The sequence below is a fragment of the Oncorhynchus mykiss genome, chromosome 9 (assembly GCF_013265735.2).
Source record: "Oncorhynchus mykiss isolate Arlee chromosome 9, USDA_OmykA_1.1, whole genome shotgun sequence".
Classification (NCBI taxonomy): Eukaryota; Metazoa; Chordata; class Actinopteri; order Salmoniformes; family Salmonidae; genus Oncorhynchus; species Oncorhynchus mykiss.
In genome coordinates, this window is record NC_048573.1 from 65,497,270 (window position 1) to 65,517,792 (window position 20,523).

General features: G+C 41.0%; 2 protein-coding genes across 4 annotated transcripts in view; both read right to left on the reverse strand.

Moving 5' to 3' along the window:
• The window catches only part of LOC110532685 (formin-like protein 3), a 91,952-nt gene extending 90,357 nt beyond the window's left edge, over positions 1-1,595 (reverse strand). For all 3 annotated transcript variants that reach the window (XM_036988710.1, XM_036988708.1, XM_036988709.1), the window contains exon 1: positions 997-1,595. In XM_036988710.1, the coding sequence (XP_036844605.1) occupies positions 997-1,113 (117 nt within the window). In that variant the 5' untranslated portion in view covers positions 1,114-1,595. The remainder of the gene's footprint in view (positions 1-996) is intronic.
• A 615-nt stretch (positions 1,596-2,210) lies between these two features.
• Positions 2,211-20,523, reverse strand: part of LOC110531238 (extended synaptotagmin-1) — a 39,266-nt gene continuing 20,953 nt past the window's right edge. The window contains exons 13-31 of the mRNA XM_036988711.1: positions 20,345-20,440; positions 19,979-20,050; positions 19,643-19,729; positions 19,291-19,431; positions 18,667-18,852; positions 18,115-18,291; positions 17,852-17,934; positions 17,720-17,768; positions 17,144-17,233; positions 15,398-15,493; positions 15,079-15,150; positions 14,738-14,824; positions 14,326-14,472; positions 12,619-12,758; positions 8,147-8,233; positions 7,319-7,456; positions 5,687-5,792; positions 4,030-4,079; positions 2,211-3,941 (exon numbers count right to left, since the gene is read on the reverse strand). Of these exons, the coding sequence (XP_036844606.1) occupies positions 3,914-3,941; positions 4,030-4,079; positions 5,687-5,792; positions 7,319-7,456; positions 8,147-8,233; positions 12,619-12,758; positions 14,326-14,472; positions 14,738-14,824; positions 15,079-15,150; positions 15,398-15,493; positions 17,144-17,233; positions 17,720-17,768; positions 17,852-17,934; positions 18,115-18,291; positions 18,667-18,852; positions 19,291-19,431; positions 19,643-19,729; positions 19,979-20,050; positions 20,345-20,440 (1,932 nt within the window). The 3' untranslated portion in view covers positions 2,211-3,913. The remainder of the gene's footprint in view (positions 3,942-4,029; positions 4,080-5,686; positions 5,793-7,318; positions 7,457-8,146; positions 8,234-12,618; positions 12,759-14,325; positions 14,473-14,737; positions 14,825-15,078; positions 15,151-15,397; positions 15,494-17,143; positions 17,234-17,719; positions 17,769-17,851; positions 17,935-18,114; positions 18,292-18,666; positions 18,853-19,290; positions 19,432-19,642; positions 19,730-19,978; positions 20,051-20,344; positions 20,441-20,523) is intronic.

A 20,523-nucleotide genomic window follows, 5' to 3' on the forward strand; every position in this document is an offset into this window, starting at 1 on the left:
ACAAAGCCCCAGCGCAACTCAAGCCTGCAAGATGGGTCATGTGAAGATGGTGAGCCATGCAAGGATGGTGAGCAGAGCAATAGAGGAGATGGGGTGGTTCTATTTTACGATCTCACGGGTGTGGGAGTTGTAGGGGAATTCAGAAAATGTTGTTGTTGGAATCTGTCAGCGAATGATCTGAAAGCGACTGTGCATAAATTTTTTATTAAAAAAAGGGAATTCCATAACGAGAATTTGGGCCATATACGTGCCATTAAATGTTTGCTAATAAAAGTGAAATGTTACTCTGAAAACGAGCCAATTCTTGCACAAGGCACTAGACTTCAGTAAATTAGCCCAAAGCCTCGAGCTGACTTTTTGAAAACAAAAGAACTGCAGGAGCGAGAGGGGGAGAAACAGAAAGCAGATGGGGTGGGACAGGATGGGTCTTCCAATTTAGAATACCGGTATCAGCAACTATATCATTATAGCGGAATAAATGTCTTTCCACAAGGACACACGAGACTATATAAACAGTTCCACTGTCTTACTGTAGACCACAGTGCACTAGGCTGAGAAATATGTATTGTCTTGATGAACCATTTGTGTTAGATAAATAGTATTGTTTTCCCTGTGTTACTGATGTTAGAAACATGTTTGGGGGTACCCAAACAACTGATCCATATGGTAAAAGGAATATCTTAATTAAAAAATAAGTGTTGCTTGTGTGAGCTGTTTCACCTAATCAAAATAAACTTTAGGCCACTAATTTAAAGGAAAAAGTCACACATCCTCTTAAAGCCTACCATATGGTAGGTAATATGTTCTGTACTCGTGATAAATGGTCTACACTGTATCACGTCAGCATGACAGATCAGTAGGTAGCCTCGTGTCTTTGTATGTTAATTGTGCGCTTTTGAAGTTTGATATGGCCCCACTGTGACAGTCTGGAACACAGGAAACCAAACCCAGAAGCCATTCCAATTCAAACATGTATCTGAGGCAACAGTCACTTACCAAAACTAAAGCAAATCTCTCCTCCAACTCCGACTGGTCAGGAATGGGCACTTTCAACGGCATTATATGATGCTTCATATTGTCCGACTGTCCATCCACACTCTCAATATTCCCCATGGTTAAAATAAGTTAGTAAGTCAAATAAATTAAGTTCCTTCTTACGACGTTATTCCAGAGTTTTTCCAAAAGTGGGAAGTTCCCCCTGGTCCTCCAAAATGCGTTATTCCAAATCACAACCACTTCTGTTTCAAACGTTTCAGTTTAAATAAAAAGTGTACACCACACCAGTTTCATTCTGTCTCATTCAAAAGAACTACTACTTTTGCATTTGTAATGAACACTAATATGTAATTTACTCTAAACGGAACCTAATCTCAACAGTAACAATGAGGATATAATTGTTTTCTGTTCCAAAGAATGGTCTCCGATTTATCCGGCCAATCCATTTCCATTTATTTCTGTGAATTCTTCTTTCAATAATAATCCAACCAAAAGCAAGGCTATTTAGTTGCTGAGCTGAATTTTCTTGGCTACGATGCCGTTCCATTCATTATCGTTGTGTGATCCTGACTGGAAGACTCTTCGATGTAGCTTCCACTCAGAAGGCAGAGTTTCTGCCATTGCCCCACCTCTGTCTTCAAAGGAAAGCCCTCTCTATTGATCCGTTGGCTTTTCAATCACGTTCGTTCTCTCTCTCTCTCTCTCTCTCTCTCTCTCTCTCTCTCTCTCTCTCTCTCTCACACTCTCTCTCTCTCTCACACTCTCTCTCTCTCTCTCTCACATCTGTTATAGTTGAGAAAGGCCATATGGGTGGATTTGGTATCAGCACTTTATTGCCACCTGGCGGTTAGACAATGGTAGTTCATTAATCATGACTACAGCGCCAACAATATGCATACATCACATACACAATGTATTTATCGCTTGACAATAAGTCTTCAGTGTAGTCTACAAGGGGTATACAATGTTTCCGCTAATCTTATGAGATATTTATTGCGTTACAAATGGCACCCTATTCCCATAGCGCTCTGGTCAATAGTAGTGCTGTATATGGGTATATGGGGAATAGGGTGTCATTTGGTACGAATGCTATGTCTGTCAGAAGAGGTGAGTAACAGGACGAGGGAAGATTGGGATCATCTTGATTTATCAGAAGATTAAAAAAGTTGACATTTGTTTTGTTTTGTTGCCCAGCATAAAGAAGACCAACAGACTGGGATTTTGAAAGTGCAAACGTTGAACGAAAGTGCGACGACACAGACGTGGCGATTGTTATGCATGTCTGAAAGCGCAGGAGCTGTTCTCACTATACGTCTCTCTCTACTCTCGCTCTGATACAACATGTTTTCTACTTTTTTTTATTTATTTGCCAACAAACATTTTCAAGTATTTTAATACATGTTTCAAGCCTTGGCAGTGAGATGACAGTGGGGGATGAACATTTCCTTGCTACAAAATTTGCTCACTTCTTTCAGAGCAGGACTCACAAATTAAGTCCAGTCCTGGACTAAACAGCACTCTCCATTAAATCTCCATTGAACATGCTTCTTAGTCCAGGACTAGACTTAATATGTGTCTAGGAATCTAGGAAACTGGCCCTTTGGGTGTATTTTGTCTAAGACTTTGTGTTTTGTAACACACAACTTGTAACGAATGATTGACTGACTTATTGCAGAACTCAGGCCACTACTGGCACAACAAACACATACAAATACATTCAATCACACACAAACATACTGTATATGACACAATGCTGTCTTGGATTGTGAACATACACATTCGTGATATAGCTACATATTTAACTTCTACACATATGTTCTTTATCAAATAAAAGCACAGTGCTTCAGACTGTCCATTACTGTACAGCTAGAGTGTGTTTTCAGTGGCAAATGTGACGTCTGGGTCATTCCATAACACATTTCCTGAATTATAAAATCAGCTTTTAAATCAATCTGATAAAACATACTAAACGTCTTTATTTGGAACAGAATGAACACAATCAGTAGATCTTTAACATTCTCAATCTTCTCAAAAATGACCCAGTGTTGGAATATATAAGGCAAAATGACCCAGTGTTGGAATATATATGGCAAAATGACACAGTGTAGGAATTTATAAGGCAAATTGACCCAGTGTTGGAATATATAAGGCAAAATTACCCAGTGTTGGAATATATAAGGCAAAATTACCCAGTGTTGGAATATATAAGGCAAAATTAGAAACAGAAAAACAGTGTAACAAAAGGATTGATTAAATAAAAGTGTAAACATCCATGATGGCCCATAAACGCTGTGAAACTACAGGGTAACATTTCAGCACCCTCATCATCATATCTACCGGTACCCGTTACTCAGTATGTTGGACCTTGGTCTCAATTAACACTCAAACACTTATCTCAAGATGGTTGACATAGTTTTGCAATAAAACAAATGAAACAATGCAACAAAGTCAGAAAGTACCCTCTGAGAACAATTACTTTTGTAGTAAATAAGAACTGAAGTGATGAGAAAAACTCAAAATACCTGAAGTTTTAAAATGTTCACTATTTTTTGCTGCATTTTCTGAACTATGGGGTTGATAAAAGACTTTGTGCTTTTCAAGATCGATTCCTTTAGGAGCGACATAGTTGCCTTCATATCAAATATCTACTCAGACAAAAGAGTCTAAAGAACACTCTTTCAGACTCGAATTAGGAATTCTAGAATTTAGGAATTCTTCCTTACGTAAGAGGAACCAAATCTATCATTTGTAATTATTCAATTTACAGATAAATTGTGGTATTGTTGGGATGATAGGAAATATAAGACCTTCAGTGGTGGTCCTATTGCGCATTAGTTGAATAAAAATATAAAATAAACCATACAGAAGAAGCAACAGTAAAAGTAACATTGCACTGCAGGAAAGTGAGGCCATCCTCTCATCTCGTCTCCTCTACTAAATCGTACCTGAGAAAGTAGGAGATCTTATCAATCAAAGTAATGTGGAATGAATATGAACAAATGTGGAAGAGGTAGCACGTGGGAATGCACTTACCATTGTGTGTCGCCATTCTGCAGGTCTATCTGGTCAAGATCTAGTTGTAACTAAACAGAATGACAAAAACAGTTCACCCCACTTGGAGAAGTCCATATTACATTAGAATGACTAAATGGGATAAATAATTAGAGAAAATACAGTACCAGTCAAAAGTTGGGACACGCCTACTCATTCCAGGTTTACATTTTTACAATTTTCTACATTGTAGAATAATAGTGAAGACATCAAAACTATGTAATAACACACATGGAATCATGTAGTACCCAAAATAAGTGTTAAACAAATCAAAATGCATTGTATATTTGAGATTATTCAAAATGGCAACCTTTTGCCTTGTTGACAGATTTGCACACTCTGGAATGCATTTCAATGAACAATTATGCCTTGTTAAAAGTTCATTTCTTAATGTGTTTGAACCAATCAGTTGTGCTGTGACAAGGTAGAGGTGGTATACAGAAGATAGCCCTATTTGGTAACAGACCAAGTCCATATTATGGCAAAAACAGCTCAAATAAGCAAAGAGAAACAACAGTCCATCATTACTTAAAGACATGAAGGTCAGTCAATGTGGAACATTTAAAGAACTTTGATGGTTTCTTCAAGTGCTGTCGCAAAAACCATCAAGCACTATGATGAAACTGGCTCTCATGAGGACTGCCACAGGAAAGGAAGACCCAGAGTTACCTCTGCTGCAGAGGATAAGTTCATTACAGTTACCAGCCTCAGAAATGTCAACCCAAATAAATGCTTCACAGAGTTCAAGTAACAGACACATCTCAACATCAACTGTTCAGAGGAGACTGTGTGAATCAGGCCTTCATGGCCTTGCACAACTAAAGGACATCAAATAAGGAGAAGAGACTTGCTTGGGCCAAGAAACATGAGCAATGGACATTACACTGGTGCAAATCTGTTCTTTGGTCTGATGAGTCCAAATTTGAGATTTTTGGTTCCAACCGCCGTGTCTGTGTAAGATGCAGAGTAGGTGAACGGATGATCTCTGCATGTGTTGCTCCCACAGTGAAGCATGGAGGAGGAGGTATGATGGTGTGGGGGTGCTTTGCTAGTGGCATTGTTAGTGATTTATTTAGAATTCAAAGTACACTTAACCACCATGGCAACCACATAATTCTGCAGTGATACTCCATTCCATCTGGTTTGCGCTTAGTGGAACTATCATTTATTTTTCAACAGGACAATGATCCAACACACCTCCAGGCTGTGTAAGGGCTATTTGACCAATAAGGAGAGTGATGGGGTTCTGCATCAGATGACCTGGCCTCCACAATCACCCAACCTCAACCCAATTGAGATGGTTGGGGATGAGTTGAACCGCAGAGTGAAGGAAAAGCAGCTAACAAGTGCTCAGCATATGTGGGAACTCCTTCAAGACTGTTGGAAAAGCATTCCAGGTGAAGCTGGTTGAGATAATGCCAAGAGTGTGCAAAGCTGTCATCAAGGCAAAGGGTGGTTACTTTGAAGATTCTAAAATATATAATATAACACCTTTTTGATTACTACATGATTCCATGTGTTATTTCATAGTTTTGATGTCTTCACTAATATTGTACAATGTAGAAAAACCCTTGAATGAGTAGGTGTGTCCAAACGTTTGATTGGTACTGTATATTTAAGGATTTTACACAAATAATACCTTTCCTATGAGCTCTCTCTCCCTGCTCATGAAGGATACGTTGTTTTTGACAGTCAGGTCAAGTCTTTTCTGCATGCACTCCTCCAGAGTGAAGTCAAAGTCAAACCTGCACAAAATAATAAGACATACAATGCAGGATACGAATAAATGACATGACCAGTATTACATAACTATTAGACAGTATTATTACACATAACTATTACACATAATATTATTACATATAACTATTACACATAGTATTAGTACATATAACTATTACACATAGTATTATTACATATAACTATTACACATAGTATTAGTACATATAACTAATACACATAGTATTAGTACATATAACTATTACACATAGTATTATTACATATAACTATTACACATAGTATTAGTACATATAACTATTACACAGTATTATTACACATAACTATTACACATAGTATTATTACACATAACTATTACACAGTATTATTACACATAGTATTATTACACATAGTATTATTACACATAACTATTACACATAGTATTATTACACATAACTATTACCCATAGTATTATTACACATAGTATTATTACACATAGTATTATTACACATAGTATTATTACACATAACTATTACACATAGTATTATTACACATAACTATTACCCATAGTATTATTACACATAGTATTATTACACATAACTATTACACATAGTATTATTACACATAGTATTATTACACATAGTATTATTACACATAGTATTATTACACATAGTATTATTACACATAACTATTACCCATAGTATTATTACACATAGTATTATTACACATAACTATTACACATAGTATTATTACACATAGTATTATTACACATAGTATTATTACATATAACTATTACACATAGTATTATTACACATAACTATTACCCATAGTGTTATTACACATAGTTTTATTACACATAACTATTACACATAGTATTATTACACATAGTATTATTACACATAGTATTATTACACATAGTATTATTACACATAACTATTACACATAGTATTAGTACATATAACTATTACACAGTATTATTACACATTACTATTACACATAGTATTATTACACACCACTATTACACACCTCTTACACACCTCTTACACATAGTATTATTACACATTACTATTATCCATAGTATTACACAACTAGTTCCCATAGTATTACTATACATAACTACTACACATAGTATTATCACATTTTACATTTACATTTTGGTCATCTAGAGACGCCCTATCCAGAGTGTCTTACAGTTAGTGCATTCGTCTTAAGATAGCTAGGTGGGACAAGCACATATCACAGTCATAGTAAGTACCCTTTCCCTCAATAAAATAGCTATGAGCAAAGTCAGAGCTAGTAATAACACAGAACTAACTACTGTATAGCTGATAGTTTGATACATAGGGCTAGGACTTTAGAGATACAAAAAGCCAGCAAGCAGTATCAGATATTAGTATTACACAAAACTAACTATGGTATAACTAGGGCCCAGAGTTACAGGGTCTGGAAAACCTCCTGTCCCTACACATTCCCTCTCTCTAGTCTCCTGGTGTCTCCTCCTGTCTCTAATCTCCTGTCCCTACACATTCCCTCTCTCTAGTCTCAACTCCCATCTCACCTCTCGTTAAACTCAGGGTTGAGGTCTCTCTTCTTGGTGATGGTCTTTCTCTTGGTGGTCCTGTTCTTGTCCGGCAGAAGGATAAAGGAGACATATGGGTCGGAGCTGTCCTTAGCAGACCCACAAGCTGGCAGGCCCCTAGAGGTAAACAGAGAACTTTTTTCTCTTTCTTTTTTAAGAATATTCATGTATTCATTCAAATACAATCTAACAATGGGTTCACAATCCCAAATATTCTGAATGCATTTACATTACATTAAAAAACAATACAACATGAACGAGCAAATATGTACAGTACCAGTCAAAGGTTTGGACACACCTACTCATTCAAGGGTTTTTCTTAATTTTTTACTATTTTCCACATTGTAGAATAATAGTGAAGACATCAAACTATGAAATAAGACATGGAATCATGTAGTAACAAAAAAAGTGTTAAATAAGTCAAAATATATGTTATATTTGAGATTCTTCAAATAGCCACCCTTTGCATTGATGACAGCTTTGCACAGTCTTGGCATTCTTTCAACCAGCTTCAGAGATGTACTTTGAAGAATCTCCAATATAAAATATATTTTGATTTGTTTAACACTTTTTTGTTTACTACATGATTCCATGTGAGTAATTTCATATTTATGTTGTCTTCACTGTTATTCTACAATTTAGAAAATAGTAAAAAATAAATAAAAAAAAAACCCTGGAATGAGTAGGTCTGTCCAAACTTTTTACTGGTACTGTATATGATTTATAGAGAATATAGGGCTATATGGCAAAGTACTGTAAACCACCAGCCGATCCAGTGCATTGTGGGTATTGTAGTTTAGGACAGACCTGCAGGAGAGGACGGTGATGTACAGCCTGTTCTCCTCTGTTGAGTAGCCAATTTGCAGCTTCACCTGGCCAGGGCTCTGACCACCTCTGAGAGAAGATACACAGAATCTCAATTGGTTTTACTCGACTCCTCCGTCATCTCCTCGCCTCCTTTTGAAAAAGTTCAGAGGTAATCAAGGGGCGGGGGCGAGGAGAGGAAATTTGGAAACAAATGTGCTTGTATAAAATGAGACGCTCCTTCTCCACTAGCGTGTCATCAGGCAAATTACGTTTACAGAGTAGGAATCCCAAAATACATATGAAAAGTGATAAAAAGAAATGTAGCTAGTTGTGCTAGACATTTTATAGATCAAATATAGTAGCGTATTTTTTTTCAAATATGTGCATGCTTTTCTACTCTGAGAAAACAGCAGGTGTGGCAGATTTTAAATGTTTTTATTTTATTCCAGATAGAACCCTTTTGGGTTCCATGTAGAACCCTCTGTGGAAAGGGTTCTACATGGAACCCAAAAGAGTTCTACCTGGAACCAAAACAGGTTCTTCAAATGGTTCTACTATGTGAACAGCCGAAGAACCCTTTTAGGTTCTAGATAGCACCATTTTTTAAAGAGTGTACTCCTCCGGTCGCCTATTGCCGTTTCTCAATCCTGTACAAGCAATTTTTGATCTGTGTTGAAACATATCTATAGCAGAACAGCAATGATAAAATGCTCAAATATATTTACAGAACATCTGATCATTCTCTTGCCTTAGTACATGACTTGCATATCTTAGACCACCGTTTGCATTAAATACAAATATCATCAGTGAATAAAAAATGAGGTCTTAAGTGTTTTGTTCACAGAACATTACAACCTTGTTTTGATCAGAACAGAAATGTGTGCAATTGTGTTCACTGTTTTCCGGAATTCAATAAATACTACTGGACAAAATTCTAAAATCACCTAGTGCCATATCATGTACAATATATGGAAAGACGTGGGCAATGGGGACTGTCTAATTGTTATGTTTTTGTTTTTTTACAATACTTCGTACATGCTTTGAAAGAAGTTGTTTTAGTTATACATAACTTTGGATTACTCCAAAGTCATCGTCGCCAACATTCTGATCTTCCATTATAGAGCGTTGCTTTGTTGTGGATGTAGGCCAATACATTCATATCAGTTGCTTTGTTGTGGATGTAGGCCAATACATTCATATCAGTTGTATTCCTCTAATTGATTCACCCTTCCACATTTCTATGGTGGATTGTGTTTTTGGGCATCAATGAAAAGTCTCCAAAACTGTGAGCAAACCAACCTTTGTATTGAATGCATGAAATTGGACTGTGATGATATCGATGAATGAATCCTGCCCGCAATGTGCTTATTTGTATTTTATATCAGAAATCATTTTTGATTTGATGTATATGAAATTGTTTGGTGAAATGCATAAAAGGAGGACAAACAACGAGGATTAACTTTTGCCCAATTGAGAATCTCCCATGGTTACAGTTTACATGGATTATACATGTATTCATTCATTGCAGGTTAATGTTTAAACCTAACCATAACCTTAACCACACTGCTAACCCTAATGCCTAACCCTAACCTTAAATGAAGACCAAAAACCTGCTTTTTGTTTATAGAGATTTTTACAATATAGCCAATTTTGACTTTGCAGCTGGCCCATCTTGCAGAAATCGCTCAGTTCTGCCTCCAGGACAAGATTCATCCCAATAAACGTCAACCTGCTTATTGATTGTGACTAGGCCCAGAGTTGTTCCTGGTCACGAGGTCAGGAACAACTCTGGGCCCTACTTATAATGTTTGATTAGAAGTGTTATTTCTATGGTGAAGTACAGTAGTGCAGTGAGAAGAACAACGTGTACCATGCAGGCCCGTTGGACATCACTTCTCAGTTCTTACTGTACTGTAATGTTCTGTACTGTCCTGTAATGTTCTGTACTGTACTGTAATGTTCTATACTGTCCTGTAATGTTCTGTACTGTCCTGTAATGTGCTGTACTGTACTGTAATGTTCTGTACTGTACTGTAATGTGCTGTACTGTACTGTAATGTTCTGTACTGTCCTGTAATGTTCTGTACTGTACTGTAATGTTCTGTCCTGTACTGTAATGTTCTGTACTGTACTGTAATGTTCTGTACTGTCCTGTAATGTGCTGTACTGTGCTGTAATGTGCTGTACTGTGCTGTAATGTGCTGTACTGTGCTGTAATGTGCTGTACTGTACTGTAATGTGCTGTACTCTAATGTGCTGTACTCTAATGTGCTGTAATGCACTGTACTGTAATGTACTGTACTGTAATGTGCTGTAATGTGCTGTAATGCGCTGTACTGTAATGTGCTGTACTGTAATGTGCTGTACTGTAATGTGCTGTACTGTAATGTACTGTAATGCGCTGTACTGTAATGTACTGTAATGCGCTGTACTGTAATGTGCTGTACTGTAATGTGCTGTACTGTAATGCGCTGTACTGTAATGTACTGTAATGCGCTGTACTGTAATGTACTGTAATGCGCTGTACTGTAATGTGCTGTAATGTACTGTAATGCGCTGTACTGTAATGTACTGTAATGCGCTGTACTGTAATGTGCTGTAATGTACTGTAATGCGCTGTACTGTAATGTACTGTACTGTAATGTGCTGTAATGTACTGTAATGCACTGTACTGTAATGCACTGCACTGTAATGTACTGTAATGCGCTGTACTGTAATGTTCTTTAATGTGCTGTAATGCGCTGTACTGTAATGTGCTGTACTGTAATGTACTGTAATGTACTGTAATGCACTGTACTGTAATGCACTGCACTGTAATGTACTGTAATGCGCTGTACTGTAATGTGCTGTAATGTGCTGTAATGCGCTGTACTGTAATGTTCTTTAATGTGCTGTAATGCGCTGTACTGTAATGTGCTGTACTGTAATGTACTGTAATGTGCTGTAATGCGCTGTACTGTAATGTGCTGTAATGTGCTGTAATGCGCTGTGCTGTAATGTGCTGCAATGTGCTGTACTGTAATGTGCTGTAATGCGCTGTACTGTAATGTGCTGTACTGTAATGTAATGTGCTGCAATGTACTGTAATGTACAGTAATGTGTTGTAATGCGCTGTGCTGTAATGTGCTGTAATGTGCTGTAATGTGCTGCAATGTACTGTGCTGTACTGTCCTGTAATGTGCTGTACTGTGCTGTAATGTGCTGTACTGTCCTGTAATGTGCTGTAATGTGCTGTACTGTGCTGTAATGTGCTGTACTGTAATGTAATGTGCTGTACTGTGCTGTAATGTGCTGTACTGTAATGTAATGTGCTGTAATGTGCTGTACTGTGCTGTAATGTGCTGTACTGTAATGTAATGTGCTGTAATGTGCTGTACTGTGCTGTAATGTGCTGTACTGTAATGTAATGTGCTGTACTGTGCTGTAATGTGCTGTACTGTAATGTAATGTGCTGCAATGTGCTGTACTGTAATGTAATGTGCTCTACTGTACTGTAATGTGCTGTAATGCGCTGTACTGTAATGTGCTGTAATGTGCTGTACTGTAATGTGCTGTACTGTAATGTGCTGTACTGTAATGCGCTGTACTGTAATGTACTGTAATGCGCTGTACTGTAATGTACTGTAATGCGCTGTACTGTAATGTACTGTAATGTACTGTAATGTGCTGTACTGTAATGTGCTGTAATGTACTGTAATGCGCTGTACTGTAATGTACTGTAATGCGCTGTACTGTAATGTGCTGTAATGCGCTGTACTGTAATGTGCTGTACTGTAATGTACTGTAATGTGCTGTAATGCACTGTACTGTAATGTGCTGTAATGTGCTGTACTGTAATGTGCTGTACTGTAATGTACTGTAATGTGCTGTACTGTGATGTACTGTAATGTGCTGTAATGCGCTGTGCTGTAATGTGCTGTAATGTGCTGTAATGCGCTGTACTGTAATGTGCTGTACTGTAATGTACTGTAATGTGCTGTAATGCGCTGTACTGTAATGTGCTGTACTGTAATGTACTGTAATGTACTGTAATGTGCTGTAATGCGCTGTGCTGTAATGTGCTGTAATGTGCTGTAATGCGCTGTACTGTAATGTGCTGTACTGTAATGTACTGTAATGTGCTGTAATGCGCTGTACTGTAATGTGCTGTACTGTAATGTACTGTAATGTACTGTAATGTGCTGTAATGCGCTGTACTATAATGTGCTTTAATGTGCTGTACTGTAATGTGTTGTACTGTAATGTACTGTAATGTGCTGTAATGCCCTGTACTGTAATGTGCTGTAATGTGCTGTACTGTAATGTACTGTAATGTGCTGTACTGTAATGTACTGTAATGTGCTGTAATGTGCTGTACTGTAATGTGCTGTAATGTACTGTAATGTGCTGTACTGTAATGTGCTGTACTGTAATGTAATGTGACCGGAACACAATGGGGCATTGATGCGAGTATGAGCTTCAGAATGACTCACAATTGAGAGAGCGGTGATCTGTGTCGCAGGTTTGGTTCAGTGTCCCGTCTGTGGATGACATGGTCTCTCTCCTCACTGCCCTCCCCAGTAGTATCACTGGACACACCACTAGGACACACTGCCAGCTGGGTGTTCAACATCTACAGGACAAAGTGCATTTCATATTCCACTCAAGTTTCAAGCTTCAGTTCATTCCATTTTAAAGGTTATTTCACACAAAGTCACGACACACTTAAAAAACAGATACAATATAACATTTATGAGTAAGAAACGCGTGACAGTAAAATGCTTATCAGGATGGAAGGTATTAAGAGCTCACATGATGACATTAATGTAGAAAGAGGGTGTTCAGAGCAAATGCAATCATGTTGTTTTGGAGGAATAGTTATGGGACAGTGTTGAGTTTAGTGTGTATAGTTCTTGGCAGGTGTGCATATAGTTGCTACAAGCATTTCACTACACCCGCAATAACATCTAGCACCCGCAATAACATCTAGCACCCGCAATAACATCTACACCCGCAATGACATCTAGCACCCGCAATAACATCTAGCACCCGCAATAACATCTAGCACCCACAATAACATCTACACCCGCAATAACATCTAGCACCCGCAATAACATCTAGCACCCGCAATAACATCTAGCACCCACAATAACATCTACATCCGCAATAACATCTAGCACCTGCAATAACATCTACACCCGCAATAACATCTAGCACCTGCAATAACATCTAGCACCCGCAATAACATCTAGCACCCGCAATAACATCTAGCACCCACAATAACATCTAGCACCTGCAATAACATCTACACCCGCAATAACATCTAGCACCCGCAATAACATCTAGCATCCCCAATAACATCTGCACCCGCAATAACATCTGCACCCGCAATAACATCTACACCCGCAATAACATCTACACCCGCAATAACATCTACACCCGCAATAACATCTAGCACCCGCAATAACATCTACACCCGCAATAACATCTACACCCGCAATAACATCTAGCACCCGCAATAACATCTACACCCGCAATAACATCTACACCCGCAATAACATCTACACCCGCAATAACATCTACACCCGCAATAACATCTAGCACCCGCAATAACATCTACACCCGCAATAACATCTAGCACCCGCAATAACATCTACACCCGCAATAACATCTAGCACCCGCAATAACATCTAGCACCCGCAATAACATCTAGCACCCGCAATAACATCTACGCCCGCAATAACATCTACACCCGCAATAACATCTACACCCGCAATAACATCTACACCCGCAATAACATCTACACCCGCAATAACATCTAGCACCCGCAATAACATCTACACCCGCAATAACATCTACACCCGCAATAACATCTAGCACCCGCAATAACATCTACACCCGCAATAACATCTACACCCGCAATAACATCTACACCCGCAATAACATCTACACCCGCAATAACATCTGCTAAACATGTGTGACACTTGTTTAGCAGTACTTGTTTTCTTTCAAATACTTTGAGCATTTGATTGAGCCTGCCTGACATGCCAGATGGGCAGAGTTTACACTTCACTGTTCCATTGTGTCAGACAAGCTCAATCTAGCACTGATACACTATTTGGAAGAATAAAAAAACTATTTGAACCCAGGTCTGGACAGTGGTTTGGTACAGAGTGTGTGTGTCTGTATTATGAGTTAACCTTGAGTGTGGCCCTCAGTAGAATCTGGCTCTCTGGGAGGGCCCCGTCCAGACTCAGCCATCGGTCCAGCACCAGGCCCTGCTCTGACAGCACCTCTCTCAGGGGCAACACCACCGTGCCCATGGCCTGGCCACAGCTGTGGGACAGCTACACACACACAGAGAAACAGGCACACACACACACAGAGATGGGTGCACACACATGATCAGAGACAACGTAGGGCACCGCAATGTCATTATTCCACTGTTAACACATTGTCTCCCAGGTTTGAATGGTATATCAAAATGTGTAAGCAAACTATGAAAACTGGTTAACACTATTGTCAGCAGCAAGAGTAAATCATTCTTAAGCCAAGACATTCATACAGTAAAACAAATGTATACTGTTCAACCCTGGTGGACCCTTCCCTCACCTTCACTATAAGGAGTTCCTCTGTAGGGTCACGAACCAGGAAGTGGAAAGCTTCATCCCACCGAGGAGACGTAGAGCACTCACACACCTTTGAAAAAGAGATGGATGGAAAAATTGTCCATGCTTCCTTTTGTACTCTCTAGTAAGCATACAGTATCTGTCAATAGACATGGAGTCAAGAGAAATATAGATGGCTTAACTGACAACGTCACCAAAATGATGTGCACGCTTCAATGTGGCAGAAGTCTAGCAACAATGACAAGAAGCTGCCATGTGGGAATCCTAGTTGGCTTGTGTCACTTTTGTTGCTAAACAACCAACCCGTCTATAAGATACACTTACCTTGGTTTTGTATGACATGGCCCTCAGCGAAATCTCTGCCCCGACTTTTGGCTCCTTTCCATCCTTCTTCAACTGTGGATAAAATAAATTAAAGGGCTGCAATAGAATCAACATCGACAAATGTACATAAACAACAAATATACAAACCAATCCTCAAATGTCAATATTAAGTAATATATAGTAAAACCCAAACCCAGGATGTATATAAACACTTAGGATGTATTGTGGGCTATACAGTATATGACCACTGACAATATCAACAACAACAACAACAAGAACTGTATGTCAACACAGCAGGGCTGCAGGCCCCAGGTCTCACCGGCAGGCCGTGGGCTCTCTCCAGGTACACAAACAACACAGCAGCCGACGGCACTGCCTTGTTCTGGTACTGCTGCTGGGCCTGGTACTGCAGGATCTGGAGGTTCAGAATTATAATACACTGTTAGAACCAGATTCTGGTAGAGCAGAGATGTCACGCCCTGACCTTAGTTGTCTTTGTTTTCTTTATTATTTTGGTTAGGTCAGGGTGTGACGAGGGTGGTATGTGTGTTTTTGTCTTGTCTAGGGTTTTTTGTATATCTATGGGGTTTTGGTATTGTCTAGGTAAATGTAGGTCTATGGTGGCCTGAATTGGTTCCCAATCAGAGGCAGCTGTTTATCGTTGTCTCTGATTGGGAATCCTATTTAGGTTGCCATTTTCCATTTTGGTTTTGTGGGTTATTGTCTATGTGTAGTTGCATGGCAGCACTCGTGTTTATAGCGTCACGTTAGTTTGTTTAGTGTTCTTTGTTTAAATGAAGAAGAATGTATTCATCTCACGCTGCACCTTGGTCTCCTCGTTATGACGAACGTGACAAGAGAGGAATGTGGAGAGATTACAGAGAGGGAAAGAAAGGGTTAAAATGAGAGAGAGATATGGAGAGAGGGGAGAGAGAGATATGGAGAGGGGGAGAGAGATATGGAGAAAGGGAGAGGGGAGAGAGAGATATGGAGAAAAGGAAAGGGAGAGGGGAGAGAGAGATGGGGAGAGAGAGATGGAGAGAGATGGGGAGAGAGAGATATGGAGAAAAGGAGAGGGGGAGAGAGATATATGGAGAAAGGGAGAGGGGAGAGAGAGATAGGGAGAGAGATAGGGAGAGGGGAGAGAGAGATATGGAGAAAGGGAGAGGGGAGAGAGAGATAGGGAGAGAGATATGGAGAAGGGGAGAGAGAGTATGGAGAAAGGGAGAGGGGAGAGAGAGATATGGAGAGGGGGAGAGAGAGTATGGAGAAGGGGAGAGAGATAGGGAGAGGGGAGAGAGAGATATGGAGAAAGGGAGAGGGGAGAGAGAGATAGGGAGAGAGATATGGAGAAGGGGAGAGAGAGATATGGAGAAGGGGAGAGAGAGTATGGAGAAAGGGAGAGGGGAGAGAGAGATATGGAGAGGGGGAGAGAGAGTATGGAGAAAGGGAGAGGGGAGAGAGATATGGAGAAAGGGAGAGGGGAGAGAAAGAGTATGGAAAAAGGGAGAGGGGGAGAGAAAGAGTATGGAAAAAGGGAGAGGGGGAGAGAAAGAGTATGGGGAAAGGGAGAGGGGGAGAGAAAGAGCATGGGGAAAGGGAGAGGGGAGAGAGAGATATGGAGAGGGGGAGAGAGAGTATGGAGAAAGGGAGAGGGGAGAGAGATATGGAGAAAGGGAGAGGGGAGAGAAAGAGTATGGAAAAAGGGAGAGGGGGAGAGAAAGAGTATGGAAAAAGGGAGAGGGGGAGAGAAAGAGTATGGGGAAAGGGAGAGGGGGAGAGAAAGAGCATGGGGAAAGGGAGAGGGGGGGAGAAAGAGTATGGGGAAAGGGAGAGGGGAAGAGAAAGAGTCTGGAGAAAGGGAGAGGGGAGAGAGAGTATGGAGGGAAATGGAGAAAATGGGGGAGGGAGAAAGAAAGGGGAGAGAGAGAGAGGGGGAGGAAGAAAGACAGAGACAGAGGGAAAGAGTATGGGAAAAGAGGGAGAGTGAAAGGGAGAAAATAAGAGAGAGGGGGAGGGAGAGAGAAAGAGAGAGAGGGGGGGGAAGAGAACAGGGGAAGCTAACCTGATTTAGTCTGGCAGACTCTGAGACCGTGGGGAGCCACTCCATGACCAGGTGAAGCCGACCTGACTTCACATCATTTAAAGTGTACCACTGTGATAGAAACAGACACATGATTACCAGAGTATTATCAGAGTACCATCAGATTACCAGAGTACCATCAGATTATCAGAGTACCATCAGATTACCAGAGTACCATCAGATTATCAGAGTACCATCAGATTACCAGAGTACCATCAGATTATCAGAGTACCATCAGATTACCAGAGTACCATCAGATTATCAGAGTACCATCAGATTACCAGAGTACCATCAGATTACCAGAGTACCATCAGATTACCAGAGTACCATCAGATTATCAGAGTACCATCAGATTACCAGAGTACCATCAGATTACCAGAGTACCATCAGATTACCAGAGTACCATCAGATTATCAGAGTACCATCAGATTATCAGAGCACCATTACAATAATGTAAGAGCGACAATTTTGGGGGCATAGCTCTACCACTGGCCATACAGAAAACACAGCTAAATCTGTCAGAAAAACAATCACTTATAGTGAATAGTTAGATGTTACCTCATCAGTGAACTGTGGGCTGATGATGTCTTGCAAGTTTAACTTGAACCTGAAACAAACAAAACATAAATGTATTCAGCAGAATAATTCTGACTTGTTTTGAGGCACCATGTTATCTGGTCAGAACCTCACCTCCCCAAGAAGTCATCCTGGTCCAGATCTTTATCAAACAGCTCAAACTGGATCTCCTGACCAGGCAGCTGGGTTAAGATGATCTGAGGACACAGAGGTGCTTGACGTTTTGCACAACAATCTTTAATAGGTCTAAATTCTGCATTAATGAATGAATAATCCCCTCATTATTGTTTACAGTATGAGAGCATAAGATCTATGTGTGTCCGGAGACAGCATGTACTGAAAATACTGTGGATATCCAGCACAGCTGTATATTCTACCTCGTAGAGTTCGTTCCAGGAGGGGTTCAGGTTCTCTTTGATGGTGTGGCTGCGGAAGGTGACTCCTGCCACCCTGATCTTGACGTAGGGGTCACTCTTCCCCTTCACCATGCCCCCTATGAAGTTATCCTTGGCTATCAGGTTACTGGCCTCCGCCAGGTGGATACGCAGCACTCCCTAGAGAGGGGGAGGGATGGGTAGAGAGAGGGAGGATGAGAAATATGGAGAGGGTACACTATACAATACGTTATCCTTGGCTATCAGGTTACTGGCCTCCGCAGCACACCATACGGTGAGAGGAGCAGAGAGAGAGATGAGCAGAGAGAGAGAGGAGCAGAGAGAGAGAGGAGCAAAGAGAGAGAGGAGCAGTGAGAGAGAGGAGCAGAGAGAGAGAGGAGCAGAGAGAGAGAGGAGCAGAGAGAGAGAGGAGCAGAGAGAGAGGAGCAGAGAGAGAGAGGAGCAGAGAGAGAGAGAGGAGCAGTGAGAGAGAGGAGCAAAGAGAGAGAGGAGCAGAGAGAGAGGAGCAGTGTGTGTGTCTGTTAGCGGACTCACCTCACTAGCGAAGTCCGAGTCAGGGGTGGTCTGTTGGGGTCGTGTGGGTTCAGGTTTGGGGGCTCTACCCACTCCCCCGATGGCTACCTCTGACGTGGTACCCCCGTCTCCGTGGCCTGCCCCTGGGCTTGGGAGGTGAGGAGATACGGAACTGGTAAGAGAGGCATCCTCATTTAAATGCAGAACCTATAACACAGGAGAGAGAAGAGAGGGAGATGCTTAGTCAGAACGAAAAACATTAGGACAGGTTATGCCATAACCGTATGCCTGTGTTCTGTGTGTGTCTGTGTGTTCTGTATCTCTGTGTTCTGTGTGTCTGTGTGTTCTGTATCTCTGTGTTCTGTGTGTTCTGTATCTCTGTGTTCTGTGTGTGTCTGTGTGTTCTGTATCTCTGTGTTCTGTGTGTGTCTGTGTGTTCTGTATCTCTGTGTTCTGTGTGTGTCTGTATCGCTGTGTTTCTGTGTGTGTGTGTGTGTGTGTGTGTGTGTGTGTGTGTGTGTCCATACATGCAGGTATGTGTTTGCATTCTATGTGCGACTGTAGGTGTTTTTTGTGTGCGCGTCGGTGCTTCTGTGTATGCCTGTATGTGTGTGTGTGTGGGAGGGGGGGGGGTTCCCCACCCACCCTCAGAACAGCATTGATATAGATGCGGCCAGAGTTGTCCAGCTGGAACCACTGATCCATGCTGAGGTCAGGACTAGCCAGCAGACGGGTCAGCGGGATGGACAGACTGCCCAGAGACAGAGCCCGGTCATCATCCTTCACCTGGGAGAGAGGGAGGAGGAGGAGCAGGAGGAGGTGTAGGAGGACAGGAGGTGAAGGAGGACAGGAGGGGAAGGAGGAAGAGGTGGAGGGTGGAGGGGAAGAGGTGGGGGAGGAGGAAGAGGTGGAAGAGTGTCAGTAACCACAGTAACAACAGGATTTCTGTAACACTTTGACAGACAACAGAAAGTATGCTTCTAATAAGATTTTTTACATGAATATCAAGTTCCTGTTTGCGAGGGTCCTGGATATAGAAGGTGAAGGCATCTTCCCACACAGGGTCAGAGGTCAGATAACAGATCTAGAGATGGCAGAGACGAGGATATATTTATGATGAAATATACAGAGCTAGGTTAGAATATAATGATCATTATATTATAGGTTATATAGAATGTTATAGAATGTTAACAGTAAGGCCCTCTGATCCCATAGCAAGTCTAGGGACAAGAGGGAAGACGTTATCCACTATATGTGATGGAACATATGAGATACTGGTTAGGTTAGGTAGAATGGTTACACTCTCTGAGAGTGTATGGTGGTGAATTCCTACCCTACTCTCCTTGGTTGTGTTCTGTACCGACAGCTGCACCATGGGGCTGGGGTCCTTATTGCCCTTCTTCCTCTGAAAGACACAAATGTGTTGTTTTACAGGGTCAGCCATAGTAGTACGGCACCCCTTGAGCAAATGAGGGTGAAGTGCCTTACTCAAGAGCACATCGGCAGATTTTTATTTGAACCCTCTAACCGCTAGGCTACCTGAGGACAGACTGAACCAATCAGGTTGCGTTCCAGGTCGTCTTTACTGCAGTTCCTGAGAAGTTAAACACTTCCCTAGGCATGGTGAGATCTGATCATCTGTGCAGTACGACTGCAATGAAGACATCCTGGAACATGGCCACAGTCAGTCAGTACTCACAGGCAGGTCCTGAGCACGGTCCAGGTAGACAGACAGGATGGCTGCAGAGGGAGGGTCTCCAGTCTTACAGGTCATATTCTGGTTCCTCTGGATAACCTGATCGCAGGGAGAAACAGACAAGAGTGTTTCAGGTATATGAATATGATGTACCTGGTCAAAGCAGAAAAGGTAACTACTGA